Source organism: Pyricularia oryzae, chromosome 2, assembly GCF_000002495.2.
Source record: "Pyricularia oryzae 70-15 chromosome 2, whole genome shotgun sequence".
Classification (NCBI taxonomy): Eukaryota; Fungi; Ascomycota; class Sordariomycetes; order Magnaporthales; family Pyriculariaceae; genus Pyricularia; species Pyricularia oryzae.
Window position 1 is genome coordinate 6814974 of NC_017850.1, and position 13989 is coordinate 6828962.

The window sequence follows — 13989 nt, forward strand, 5'->3', positions numbered from 1 at the left end:
CTCAAAGACTAATCCACACCCCGCAGATCCTGTCTTTGTCTAGCGGTAAAGCTGGGCTGTCAAGATGCATGTCTCGAAATGTTTGACCACCTTGTGCACTAAATCCTTCTTTTTTTTTTCCTCCCCTGGAGACTTGAGGGGTGATCAAAGCTCTTTAGGCGGCTGCTTGGCCGCCGTCGTTGGTTTTCTTGGAGAAGGGCACCGACTGAACTGATGGCCACCTTGTATTTTCATTCTTTCTTAGTCGCTAGACTTTACGTAGTAGTGGGTGTGTATTCCCCTCGAGTCGTGAGAAAGGTGGTGGGAGGGGGGGGGGTGTGTGATATTTTGTTCGAAATTCATGTTCATTCCTCATTTGGATTTAGCCTACCCGAGGAACCGGCGATTAAGCGCAAGGCTATGTAGAGATTTTATAGTGCAGGGCAGCATGATTACTCTGGTTTTTTAAAGTTCTCTCGCCCCCCTCCCATCCGAGTCACCCAATCGTCAGCATATCGTGATCTCGTGATGGTTTAATTCTTTATCCTCTCCTCCCTCTCAGCCTTTCAACCCCACCACTCCATCCCTTTGCTTATCTAGCGACGTATTTTGTCGATAGCCCCTCATCTCCTCTCGTAAAAGCCAAGGCTGGGGTTCGTTCTTATTCACAGGTGTTGGTGCTTATGTGATATCACACCCCCGCGCTAGCCAAACGCGATGTGGCGCAGCAGAACAGACTCCAGTTGGAGGGCTTTGACTTGCTCATTCGGTTTGCACAGACTAGGAACCAGGTAAAACTAGACCTAGAATTAAACCTAGTTCTAGTTCTAGTTATAGTTCTAGTTCTAGGTTGTACGGAGTATTTGGTCCTTTTTTTCCCTTTCGGCCGGCAGAAATAAAAGGGGACAAGAGGAAGGGAAGCTCGCTTGCAGAGAGTCCAAAGAGTCGATATGTTTCCGCTTTTTCTTTTTTTGCGATTGTTGCTCGTAAAGGCCGCGCGGCTGAACAACCAAAGTTCTTGTGGTAGGCATTTGCCAAGAGCAGTGGATGTTTGGGATTTGTGTTTTTCTCTTATGTTTTTCGACTGCACAGGACGAGTTCCCCGCCTCAGAGATGACGAGGGAGTATGTGCGTGCGTATACGTATGTACTTGCTGTTGCCTCTTTCCCACTCCACTTCTCGTATGACACGATCTGACGGTGAGCTTGTTGGTCGCAGACGAGAATCTGAATCTTCTAAGCGACGCTAACTTGTTTGGTTCCGGGCTCGGTTTTTGCCGTCCTTAATGTGAGATTCGATTCTGCCATGTTCTCGCTTACGCGGAAAGAGACCCCCAAATCCAATATCACAGACGAGTGAGTCAAGTTTCCCATCACATTATGGCTGTCGCTTAAACAGGGCCCTCAATGTGTTGAGTAAAATAGGTATGCAGCCGCGCAGCCTATGCTTTTGATAACACGGGACCTTGCAGAAGATGATATGCTGGGTCCCTTCTCGTGCCCCATTTGACCTTTTTGTGCCTTGCAGATATTGCAACACCCCTCCCTCCACTGTTTCTAATTGCCAGGGTAATAATGGGTAGGGCTGCATGGGTGCTTGTGTTGGGTGGTGCCGCAACCGTCAGCACTTGGTGAACCCCTCACTTGCCTCTTCAGGAAATGTGAGTCGACCGGACTTTTCCCCGGGTGCTGATTTTGGTAGGGCTGTTTTGTTCTTGTGCCTGTGTGTATGTGGTTTTCGACAGCGCCCCAACAAAAAATTAACGGCCACTGGCCGAGGCTTTTTTGTCGTCGGAGTGGCGCAGCAAGAAAACAAGTACGGGAGGCCTAGGCCCGTGGCATGATGTGATGTGATGAGCGTCATCGGGTCGGGCCAGTAATAAGCGACGAGTTGCTACCTTGCATGGGACAAGGTAGTTTGGGAGCTTTTTCTGGGTGACTGGTCTCCCTCGATGGAAAAAAAGGGGCGTATGTCTAAGCAATCCAACTCTTTTTTTTCTGCCGTTGGTGTTGGTGTTGTTGAGACTTGGCGGTGATATGTGTGATATCATTCCCGTGCGGCTGCAGCCAGCCACGATGCAGGACGGCAAGAAGAACGGGGAGATGCGGTTTGGAGGCTCTGGCAGGGTTCCTTATCGTGTACAACTATGGCTAGGCTGTACTGTACAGTCAAGAAAAGAATGTGGACACCCAAGGCAGCCGAGTTTGAGAATCGGAATCACTGAGTGAGGACGTTTGAAGGTATATCGGACCATAGGAGAGGTATCTGTCTCCATGGTTGCTGTCTAACTAGATAACTAAGGTACCTACCTAAGGTATATGAGGTAGGTACCTACCTAAGTATCCGGTAGTCGAAGCGAAAGGGTGTTACAGTGTGAGTTGGGGCAAATTTGGTGACATAACGTCGCTTAGGGTAGGCTTTGTTCGTTGGATACAAATGTTACCAAGCTTGCCAGGTAAACTGCAATGTAATGTTCGTAATTCAGGTTTTTAGTTTGCCTTTTCCACGGACGAACCTACAATTGCCGTATATTAACTGATTCTCGTAATATAGGTAAGGTAGGTGTATAGTCAACCTGCAAGTTGCCTATTCGGGTAGGGGACCTACCCTGCACGTTTCAAGTTGCCAGGCACGTATACCCTCCTAAATAGGTAGGCGAATCTTGGAAAGCAGGCAGTGACACAAGCCATGTCATGTGACTAGCCTCAAAAAGGTACTCACTCTTGAATGCAGGAAAGCACCTACCTTACGAAAGCATAGTCCATCAAGAAGGTGTTACTCTTTGCAGCACGAGTCTGTGTAAGTGACGATAGGTACACAGATGCCCGGCTCCTTCTCCGACTCAAGACTTAATCGCCAAGTCTCAAACCCGTGACTTGAGCTTGTTTCAATCCGGACATCCGTTGGGGCTATCATATCTGACATTCCAATGAGATAGATGCCTACCTACCTATACATGATTACGGATTCGTTGCCTGGATGCCGAAGTACCCATCAAACCCGCCCTCGGATGCCGCGACACGACGATCCTGAGCGGCGCTGTCGTTACAGAAGCATCAAGTCCCTGCAGTTTGTGTCTTTTCGCCTCTCGCTCGCACCTAAACGCAAGCGCCCGCGTTTAATCCTGACGCCGGTCGGTGCCTCGTCTCCGACTCAACAGCGCGAAGTGCCGCACTAATTCCCGATCTATGTCAAAAATGCCATACTATCCGATTGCGGTGTGCTTCACCGCCTTACTTTTGCTAGATTAATTGCAAAAAAGTGGCTTGCTAGAAATCTTCAGCTGCCTTCGTGTGTTCTAGGTCGATTACCCCTCATGGCTGTGGCTGCTTTGCTGTGCATACCCTAAAAAGCAAAACGGAACGTCGAAAAGCAAAAGGATTTGAGGGAGAAAAATGCGTCAAGAGAGAAAAAAAACAAATGTGGTCCCCCGGACTTCGCGACTTCGGTACCCCCGCGTCACACACGAGGCGGTTACCGACGCCCTTCCCACGGACTGTGCTAGTAACCAGGACGGCGGGGGGATTGTCCTGACTTCCCCAACTAAAACAGAAAAGGGAGTAAGATGTTGCCACGGACTTGTTGGTCTTTGTGCATATAAGAGCTGTAACCGGGCCTTGGCCATAAGCTCCATTGGCCTAGAATCATCCTCAACCTTCTTAGATACCCAGACCGCTGCTTCTTCTTGATCAACAGCTTTTTTTTGACTTTTTCGCCACATAAATAGGCACACTTTCTCTGAGCATTTCCCCTCCAAGAAGTTCGCCTCTCTCCCTTTCCTCTTTCCCATTTATTTTCACATAGATTTTCACCATAAAAACAAAAATGGCTCCCTCCGCAGACATCACCAGCTCTGGTCCCAGTGACGCCTCCAAGCCCCTCGCTGGCAAGGTTGCCCTGGTCACGGGTGCCGGCCGTGGCATCGGACGTGGTATCGCCATCGAGCTGGGCCGTCGCGGCGCCTCGGTCGTTGTCAACTACGGTAGCAGCAGCAAGGCCGCCGAGGAGGTCGTCGCGGAGCTCAAGAAGCTCGGTGCCCAGGGAGTCGCCATCCAGGCCGACATCAGCAAGCCGTCCGAGGTGGTCGCCCTCTTCGACAAGGCCGTGTCGCACTTTGGCGGGCTCGACTTTGTCATGTCCAACAGCGGCATGGAGGTCTGGTGCGACGAGCTCGAGGTGACGCAGGAGCTGTTCGACAAGGTCTTCAACCTCAACACCAGGGGCCAATTCTTTGTCGCCCAGCAGGGTCTCAAGCACTGCCGCCGCGGCGGCCGCATCATCCTGACGTCGTCCATCGCCGCCGTCATGACTGGCATCCCCAACCACGCCCTGTACGCGGGCTCCAAGGCCGCTGTTGAGGGTTTCTGCCGTGCATTTGCCGTCGACTGCGGCGCCAAGGGCGTCACCGTCAACTGCATCGCCCCCGGCGGCGTCAAGACCGACATGTTTGACGAGAACTCGTGGCACTACGCCCCGGGTGGCTACAAGGGCATGCCCCAGGAGAAGATCGACGAGGGTCTGGCAAACATGAATCCGCTCAAGAGGATAGGATACCCGGCCGACATTGGTCGTGCCGTCTCGGCCCTTTGCCAGGAGGAGAGTGAATGGATCAACGGTGAGTGCATATTGCGTGTTCTTTGTTCTGATGCTGCTACTAGTTCTAGTAGGTGCCGAGATGCTGACAGACATTTCTTATTTCTTACAGGCCAAGTTATCAAGTTGACCGGTGGTGGTATCTAAGATGTTATTATTGATGATTGTATGTTAAGCAAAAAGGGGGGATGATGGGTCGACATGAGCTAGTGGTCAAGTCGGGTTCTCGCTTGCCTCGTTCTGATGCTGAAGCATCTGGAACCGCCGAGCTGAATAGACTGGATAGACAAAATAGGTCTCAATGAATGATCCTCTTCTCAAACTATTGTTGTCACTTGAACATGTTATAGTTAAAAAGTCCTCTCGTCTATATGGTGTCATGCGGTGAGATCCATGATGACTATGTGATGGAATACACCATGACACGAGTGCGACCCTACAGTGTCGCCTACAGTCTTCCTCGCACAATTTATATGGCAATCACGTAATTACTTACTACTTGTGTCGACCACTTGGATGCCCTTATACTCATTTGAACCTGGGGTACACCGATGTGATGGAAACAAGAAGTTAGTGGACAGACTTGAACAAGATGCCGCTTCTGGCGGACCAACAAAAAGCATATCTTCCCCCTGAAAGTAGGTGACCACACCACCGGATCGCGGCAACCTATGGAAGCTCAGCGGAAAGGGGACACAAAACTCCCCCCTGCAGATAAATCCTGGTTTCGCTGCCTTATCCAGCCTGTAGGGCATCCCTACCTTTGCAAGATGGATGCACATGGAAGAGCGAGCGCTCGGATGCAGAAACGCAATGTTCAATGCAGCGTGCATGCGTAATCACCACGAGCAAAAAAGACCTTTTGCAGCACATTTGAAACCCCCCAAGGGAATAAATATCTCGTAATGGGGAAAGAGGCTGAGCTTGGACCAAAAGTCTCTTTGCCTACCTGGTCTATAGTTCTCTTTTTGGGGTAAAGTTTTAAGCCTAGTACGATGCCTCTCTCTCTCTCTATCTGTGCTTGGAGATGTGAACAATATTAATTAGGCTTCTGCTGAAGAAAGTTCTTCGTATCAACTAATCTTTCTTGCGAGACCACGACCCTGAAGGGCAGAAAAGAAAAGAGTAAAAAGCTGGAAAAAAAGAGAGTGTCATCGTTGTAAGCCCTAAAGTTACAAGAGCAGCTTGACCGCATGGTGGGATAGGGAGGCTTACTATGCACATTCTCGAGTAAATACAGTGTATCTCTGACTGGCCTCATCGTAAGCAAAAGAGAGACGAAAGACAGGCGAGGGACCGAGCGTGCATGCATGAGGCAAGTGCGTTGTGGTATCTTTGAGAGTTTGGACATGTCCACCCAGTGAAAGATGTAATCTTACACGTGCGAACAACGGCCGCCGTCTGTACTTGGGCATCAGGCAGACTGACATGAGCAGGACGCTGACAAGAGACTGCTTTTGTTTTTTGCCAAATCCCATTTTGGGTGTTCCAGATGACCCAGGTTGTTGGGTTTGGTGAAGCTTGGATGATGGCTTTTGGCGGACAACCCTCGTGATGGGGACATGTGGCACTTTTGCGTTTAACCCGGTGGACGGCATGTAGATATTAAGTTGTGCTCCCCCCTGGCCCAATCCATAACAGGTTGCCTATTCTGAAGTATGTTTTTTTTACCTCCCGGTAACAGAGCATCCTCAATGGGGTCTTCTGCAGTGCGATTTTTGGTTCATCTGTCTGCCCATACAAAGTCCCTCCGATTCGTGCAGACACCGAGATGGGAAGAACACATCAACGGTCACGCAGATCCAGCCGAGAAAAGTTCGGACCTGCCGCGCATACTACAGTCGTTACTGCTGTTTTTCTGGGTCTTTTTCCAAAATTCACCTTTCTGTCAGTATCTCCTGCCTGCATGGATTCCTCGATTATTGTAATAGGGCTCCTATCCGGCCATCGGTCTGGGAGCAAAGAGAGTTGTGGGGTGCTGCCTGTGGTTTGTCAACATTGCATTACGGGTCAGGTATACTCCTCTGCGTCCAGCAACTGTCTGTAGACCAGCGGCTAATAAAATCATCAAAGTTTCTGTCAAGTTGGCTTTAGCCGCTGCTTCCTCTGAGCTGTACGCTCGCCAGGCTGTGCAGATCAGCCTGGGCAAGGTTCTGAGCAATGATTATGGGGATATGCAACCTTCATACGGACCAACACTCCGATGAGGATGTGGGTTTTCGACAAGCTTAAAGCGATGGTACATATTATTTTGGGAACAAATGACTTTTGAGACCATACCCGATAGGACCAAAACTAGCTTCATCTTTGCTTACCTGGGCCTGTCGCCCCCGGGGCAAAACATCAGGACATCAAAACCAAACAACCCCTAATGTGGCAAAACGTTGACCAAATTCGGTATACTCGTCAGGTCATCTCTCCCTAGAGATCGGGCAGGACTTTCCGTTTCAGGCAGCGTAGGGACGGCATGGGTTCGGATGTGAAAGTCCCATACGGATGTAGCCTTGAAAGGTTAAATGGATGGTCCTGGGAGAGGCACCCCTGGCTTGCTCTTTTCGGTAGGGCAGATATCATCAGACTCTTCTCATCAGAAAAATACAGGGACCAGGCCGGCTCGGTCAGAACGCAACCTTTTTGACTGCCGATCCCTGAAGTTGCGGGACATTCCCCATTGAGGCACGGGTAGCGGCAAAGACGATACGAAATCCATTCCAATCCTGACTTGAGGTTTCGAGTGCGCCTCCTCGTTGCTGAGGATTCACTGTGGCATGGACGGACCATTTCCATCCAGCTGACGGTTCCAAAGGAGCACCGATAATGTGGAGAGTACAGAATAGGAATACGGCGCAAGGTAAATAGTTACTCGGATGGGCTAGGATAGGTTTCCGTGATGTGGTTGCAGCAGTTCAGTAGCACAAGACCTGAAACTCGTTCATGTCAAGCATTATGGACAGATTTGAGGCTGGTATACCGCTATATAAAGTACCTTACCTGCCTATATAAGTGACCTAACTTGGCTATAAATAGCATGATTCTATCAGTGTTGCCGCTTTCCTACAGCAAGTAATCTACGGCAATGTCGAGGTAGGTAAGGTGAATCCAAAATTTTCCTCAGCCGGAATACTTTGCTGAATCGCCAAGCATGAGTAACAAGAAGATACAACAGGCTCATGTGTACACGCAAAGATATAATCAGCCGAGCAATACTATGCTACGGTGGATTCCAGCTAATCAACGTCGAAAGGGCTCCACTTGCCAAACTGTTGCTGACGATGCACACCGAGACTGGGGGTCCTATCGAGGCGTAATGGATAATGAAAGAAAGCCCATCTTACCATGACGGACATCCGGTAGTCTTAATCCAGAAAGGGGGTACAGCCCCGAGCCTGTTTGTTGGATACGGTTGGCTTCAACGCAATTGGGTTGGGATCTCTGCGAGATTGCAACCGTGCGTTTGCATGCTATCTTGCTGTAAGAATTACGCATGTCCTTGGGATCAATTCCGCCGATTGAACGATAATCAGGCTTGTCAGGCTTGCAGCTCTTGAAACGACCGTTGGTACGAATTTCAGACACGGCAAGGTTTTTGGGGGGGGCCCCTTTTGGGGGTTGGGTAACGAAGGCTTGGGCGGGTTGGGTCCTGGGCGGCAATTGATATCAAGCGAAGTGAACAAACAGCGCACTGTATGTAACGGTAGGCTTCGTTCCTACCCACTGTAGCACTCACTGTAGTTGGGTGGTGGAACGGCATAATGTCGGGCGGAACGCAGACCTGACTGACAGCTCCCTCCTTGCCGCGGTAACACCATACCTTGCTTACCCCACCTACCTGTGAATTCCAACCCCAACCAGTAGAGAAGCAATTTGCTCCTCTAGCCTCACATCCGCGCGATCAATTCCTATCCTCTTCCTCACCCTCTTGCCTTCACAAAATTCCATGAACCAAAAAAATGCACTACGTCAAAGATGCAGCTGGATCAAAAAGAGCTGCAACCGATGAAACGTCCCATCCATCGATGCGAACTACTTCTATGCATTACATGAGGAAGCTGTGATCAGTCCGGTTCGTCGTTTGCCTCATCAGCTTCCTACTCCTGTGCATGCGCGATTGTAGCTGGGTACTGCGCTGCGCTGCGCCGCGCTGCCTCTGCCCTGCACCCTGCTCTTGGGGAAGGAAAAAAAAACCAAAAAAAAAAAAAAACCACCTCAACCACAACCAAAGCAGAGCAAGCATGGGAGGCCCGCAGAAAACAAAGCTCTTGGGCCTCGTCTGTGCCGATTAGAAACGTGCCTGATCGCGGCTTTTCTAGAACTAGAATCTGATCCACTTGCTTGCATTGCTGACCTGAAAGGGCACCTAGGTACAGTACGGTATCGACGGTCGCCAGCTGCAGCAAAGAGGTAGGGTACATACCTTGGGTATGGTACTGTACAATGGCTTGGCGGCTTCCATTCACCCAAAGTCAATCAACAGCAAGCCAGCAGAAGAGACAGACAGGCAGACAGACGCCATCGGATCAGATTGCTGTTGTGTTACTGACTGGGCCCTCCAAGCCCGTTGCTGACAGCCTCGATGATATGGTTATACTGGGACAAACAGGTCAGCCGCGCCGGAAATTCCGACCTTCTCAATCATCGATTTGCCTGATTTCTTGTTTTCTGGTCTTCTTTCTTTCTCTTTGCGCTTGTCACCCTCTCCCCATTGTCATTTACTTGGTGGCGACCTCAAGGGTTCGCGTTCCTGGCTAGGCCAATCGCCCCTCCCACTGGGACCATTCCATCAGACCAGGCTAGATTCCTTCTGCGTTCTCACCCCTCGCCAATCGTTCGGACGTGCAGCTTCTGCTTCCGTCATATCCCATCCTTTATGTCTTTTGTTTTCATACGGGCCCATACAGTCCGCTTTTTTTTCCTTCTCCCAGTGGGTGCCTCGCTGGAAAATGCTTCTGGCTGCAGGCTTGCAGCCGATTTATTTGATTGTTGCATGTGGCAATGCATCCAGCTGTCGCCAAGTCCCTTGTATTGCGGGAAACTCTTGTCAAGACGGCATCTTTTGCATCTGTTTTCTTCATCGTTTGCTCTTTCCCGCAACCAATTCCTCTTTTAGATGCCCTCAGCGCAGAGCTTGGCTGGCTCAAATCACCTGGTTTTGGTTTTATCCCTTATGGTCTGTATCTGCAAAGCTGTAGAAATCTCCCCTGTAAGCACAGTACGAAACAGCCCGCCCACCCACAAAAACACACAGATGCGACCTTGCATGCATACATCTGCGTTTGCTGGGGATAGGGAGGAGCCTACTCCCCGTTTAATGTCACCCTACCTACTGCTTGGGGACGGGAACCAGTCCCATCTCCGTGATGGGTAGAGCACAGAGTGGTGACAGTGCTGCTGCTGCGAAAAAAAAAAAAAAAACGTGGTTAAGCCGTTTTGATGGATGATGGCTCTCCCAACAACACCAGGCCGAACCAGACTTTGCCACTGGGTCGATTCCTCAAAACAAAGAGTAATTGGGCCGGTTGAATGAATGCTGGTGCCTACCCACCTCGGAGAACTACCTCACCTACCTGCCCATCCTCGTCTGCGGAGCAAGTGTAGTCAGATACAACAATGGGAAAACGAAAAGTCTAATCCGAGTGGGTTATTACTAGTCTAGGCTAGATCAGTGCTGTCATTTTGCAGCACCAGGGTTGCCTACCTTGCCCAACTTACACAAGTCCTAACTGGTCTTGTCGTTCGTCGGTCCCTCGCCCAACCGACTCATGTTTTCTGTTTTCGTCCGTCCATCGTCCAATTCATTCAACTGACTTGGTCAGGCGTCAAGTACACACAAAACGGAAAACGGCTCCACATTGGGATTCTTTTGTTCTCCCCAACCTACAATTTACCAGGTCGCTCAGCCTGGGAACGCAAGGCCTGGGCCGGTCCACAATTTTCAAGCTTATTGAATTTTTTGTATCTATGTACCGAGTACATTGGGTGGGTGTAGTCGACTGCTTGACTGCGGTGCGGTAGCCGATGTGGTCTGCTTGCAAAAAAGTTGACAACCACAACGATCCAACCAGTCCTGGAGTTGTGCCTTTTTCTTTAGCCGGTAGCGCTCCCTCTACCACAGCCCACTAGTTTCCTGTTGTGCATCATCTTGGATTTTCAGGTCCTAATTATTGTTCATCCCCTTCTCGCAACTCAGCCTCCCCTGTTCGTACCCCAATCCATGCCTCTCTTCCTTTATCTTCTTTGCTCTCCCCGGAATCCCAAGATCCGGCCTTGGTAAATTGGCTCCAAGTTTACAATTCCTCTGCTCAGTTGATTCCGCTAGCCTTGTGGGTACGATTCATTGACCTGGCATCGATCTGGGCCCTGTGGTAACCCACCCGTAGCTCACTACACACACACATACATACTTCACGTAATCACGCGTCACGGTCCCATAGTACTTAATACGCACAAGCACTCTTACATGACAAGCCTACATTGATGCGCATGAGCTTGCTTGTCACTTACATATGCGCGTACAGACAGCCCCATCCACATCTACGTCTACGCACGCCTTCTTTCTTATAGCCCGCGTTCCCCCACCACCACCTTTAAATCTATCTGCGGACCCCAACATTCCCCATCTCACACTACGAGCTAAGCTACCAGGTCACATAGCTTACATTACAGACCCGATCCTCTTGACTGTCACCGTCTCTCCACTACCCAGCTACTCATTCCCGTCGGCCACCACACATAACGGGTGTGAGCAGCCTTACCTGCCAAGACATCACCAACATGTCAGCCTCTGCAAAGCCTAGACAGCCTCGCCTGAGGGCTTCCTGCGATGGTTGCTTCCTCGCCAAGGTCAAGTGCTCCAAGGCAAGGCCCATATGCTCTCGTTGCCTGGCATGCGGCATCGAGTGCCGTTACTCGCCTTCCACAAGGGCGGGCAAGCCCAAGTCGGGCCACAACTTGAACCAACACCAGAACTCGTCGGCAAACGACATTTCGGGTCTTTCCCCAGTTGGTGACGACAAGACAATGATGTTTAACACACATGTACATGGTCCTGGTCTTTACAGGATAGATACAGGTTGGAACACGCCGCCAGGTGTCATGAATGGACTCACTCCATTACTCGGCGTCGACGAAAGAGCTGCGAGGGAGGCGGAAATGATGGCAGCGGCAAGTGCGACAGATATCTACACGGCCAGTATGCCCTGGACACCACCCAATGACCTCAACCCGACCACGCATTTTGGCGACACCCCCGCAATGGTAGCACCGATACCCCAAAGCCACCATGCTAGGTCGCAATCTTTCGACATTACGATGCCTACCAATATGTCACAGTGGACAGACCACCAGTCAACGCACGATATGTTTGGATATAGCCAAACCCACATCCCCACGCCCTCGAGCATGGCAAACTACTTCCCGAGCCCGTCTTCGACACCTACCCTCAGGCCGCAGGTTCGCGCCAAGGCAGCATCGACAAACTCGATCAATACAAGCGGCAACGGCGCTACACCCTGCGGATGCTTTACAGGATGCCTGCAGTCGTTGCAGGCACTACACAACGCCTCGTCGCCGTCATCCCCACCTTTTGATGTGGTTTTGGCTTTGAACCGCAAGGCGGTGGATGCCTGCGCAACTATCCTGGCCTGCACGAACTGCATGAGCCGTTCTGGGACCCACACGGCTGCAATGCTCATCGCGACAGTCATGGGCAAAATCACGGCCGGCTACAAGAGTGCGGCCCAGAACTACTTTGACAGCAGCAGCCCTACCAACATTATGGCCACCACGGGCGGCGGTGGCAGCAATGGCACATCTGCCAGTACCAGCCCGGTAGCACTCAGCATCAACAGTATGAGCGGCAACCTGGGAAACCTTGGTGGGTGTTTGGGAGTTAGTCTCGGAGCATATCAAGTAAACGCCGAGGATGGGAGGTGGCTTGAGCTTGAAATATTGGCGCGGGAGCTGCGCAAACTGGAAGAGGTCTATGCCCGGTTCCGGGATATTTCTACGGACCTGTCAGAGGATCCCGAGGTCTCGAGGGTGATGATTTCATATCTTGGCCAAACACTGGGGTCAACTGTCGAGGTGGTAGTGAACCACCGAAAGGATAATATGGGGTTTGTATAGGACCCCTGTATTACAGTTTGTCCTTTTTTGTCTTCTTCTTTCGGGCACTGGCAGGTTTTGGTCAAGCAACATCGGCGTTTGTGGGTCTTTTGCTATTCATTGGTGGTATTTTTACGCTTTTTTTTTTCTCATTATTTTTTCTTTCATTGGGCATTTGGGTGTTTTTCTGCGCGGTATCTCGGGACGGCTGGCCAGACCAGAAAAGAAATGAAACGGCCAGACAAAAACAACAGAAGAGCACTTTCAGCTTCCAAGCCCCCTTCCCATCATCTTGAAAATGTTGGTCTCAAATTTTTATGATCTTTTTTATCAGCGGTATTCTGGTTTTGACTTGACTTTATGGCTTCGGTGGCTTGTGATTTTTTTTTTATTCCTGCTATAAACTTTTAATCAAGTAGCCTCCGCGGGCCTATTTTCTTTGCCAAGTTCTGGGTGGGTTCTCTCTCTTTTTTTTTTTTTTTTTTTTTTTTTTTTTTTTTTTTTTGACAGGCAAGACAGGATCCTAGGAAGCGCGGTAATAGGGGACATGTCGCTATTGGCAAGGATTGCGAGATTGGTTCGGCAGCAAATTAGCGAAAGCTAGGATGCTCACTTTTTTTGGCGGGGGCTGGCTTGGCTCTGTTCTGTCCTGCCGCAACCCGAAAAATTGCTCGAATAGGAAAAACAGGGACTCCGTTCAGCATGACACTACCTGACTGCTTTGGGTCTCTTTTTTTGGTTTGTATCACTCTGTCTTATCTGGTTGTGAAAGGGACGCTGTTTTGGGTCAAAGCGTATCATCACGTTTATTGATCCCCAGGAATTCTGGTTTGTTTTGCTTACCCTACTATCTAACACGCTTTTGCTCGACAAGCAGGATGGAGAAGTTCCGATGTGGTGAGGAAATCGGGGATTGTCCATCCAACGCTTACAACGATTACCATTAAAAAAAGTCCAGTCAGCGGTGCTTGGTTGCGACGAAACGAGGGAGATCTTGGAAATCAAAGAAGAAGTGAGAGAAGGGAATAGAAAAAGCTCGGATGAAAGAAAAAAAAAAAAGAAGCTGCACAGTCCACGAGCGGCGCTTATTTATCCAACCTCGCGCGCCATCGACGTCTAAGCCCGGATTGTTTCCCTGATTTTCTCCTTCTCACTTTGTTGGTCGAGTTCCTTACCTCGCATAAGAGTGTGAAAAACAGAGTTTTGATGCAAACGCGCTTACTACAGCCTGCCTTTTGTGTTCTTCTCCGATCTCGAAAGCTCTCACCCGATTAGGTTTTTGCGGTTAAATCGGACGGAAAATTGGAGATTTGG

General features: G+C 50.1%; 4 protein-coding genes across 4 annotated transcripts; 2 read left to right on the forward strand and 2 right to left on the reverse strand.

Annotated features, from left to right (window-relative positions):
• Positions 1 to 3645: 3645 nt before the first annotated feature.
• Positions 3646 to 4783, forward strand: MGG_07216 (versicolorin reductase). Its single transcript, XM_003715382.1, has 2 exons — positions 3646 to 4594; positions 4685 to 4783. The coding sequence occupies exons 1-2, from the start codon at positions 3805 to 3807 to the stop codon at positions 4717 to 4719; spliced, it is 825 nt and encodes a 274-aa protein (XP_003715430.1). The 5' UTR covers positions 3646 to 3804; the 3' UTR covers positions 4720 to 4783.
• A 3083-nt stretch (positions 4784 to 7866) lies between these two features.
• On the reverse strand, positions 7867 to 8806 carry MGG_07217 (uncharacterized protein; the record flags this gene model as incomplete). The annotated part of the gene is made up of 3 exons (XM_003715383.1): positions 7867 to 8212; positions 8402 to 8527; positions 8613 to 8806. 3 exons carry the CDS (start codon positions 8804 to 8806, stop codon positions 7867 to 7869), a joined length of 666 nt encoding a protein of 221 aa, XP_003715431.1.
• Positions 8807 to 10128: 1322 nt separating this feature from the next.
• Positions 10129 to 10545, reverse strand: MGG_15881 (uncharacterized protein; the record flags this gene model as incomplete). Its single annotated transcript, XM_003715384.1, has 3 exons — positions 10129 to 10150; positions 10282 to 10338; positions 10451 to 10545. 3 exons carry the CDS (start codon positions 10543 to 10545, stop codon positions 10129 to 10131), a joined length of 174 nt encoding a protein of 57 aa, XP_003715432.1.
• On the forward strand, positions 10536 to 12812 carry MGG_07218 (transcription factor). The gene has a single exon (XM_003715385.1). It carries the CDS (start codon positions 11344 to 11346, stop codon positions 12694 to 12696), a length of 1353 nt encoding a protein of 450 aa, XP_003715433.1. The 5' UTR covers positions 10536 to 11343; the 3' UTR covers positions 12697 to 12812.
• Positions 12813 to 13989: the final 1177 nt, after the last annotated feature.

Bases quoted from the DNA above. Each gene is read 5' to 3' on its own strand.
- MGG_07216 (XM_003715382.1), top strand. From the start codon at position 3,805: ATGGCTCCCTCCGCAGACATCACCAGCTCTGGTCCCAGTGACGCCTCC. The intron at 4,595-4,684 runs GTGAGTGCATAT...TATTTCTTACAG, and splicing joins GGAGAGTGAATGGATCAACG to GCCAAGTTATCAAGTTGACC.
- MGG_07218 (XM_003715385.1), top strand. From the start codon at position 11,344: ATGTCAGCCTCTGCAAAGCCTAGACAGCCTCGCCTGAGGGCTTCCTGC.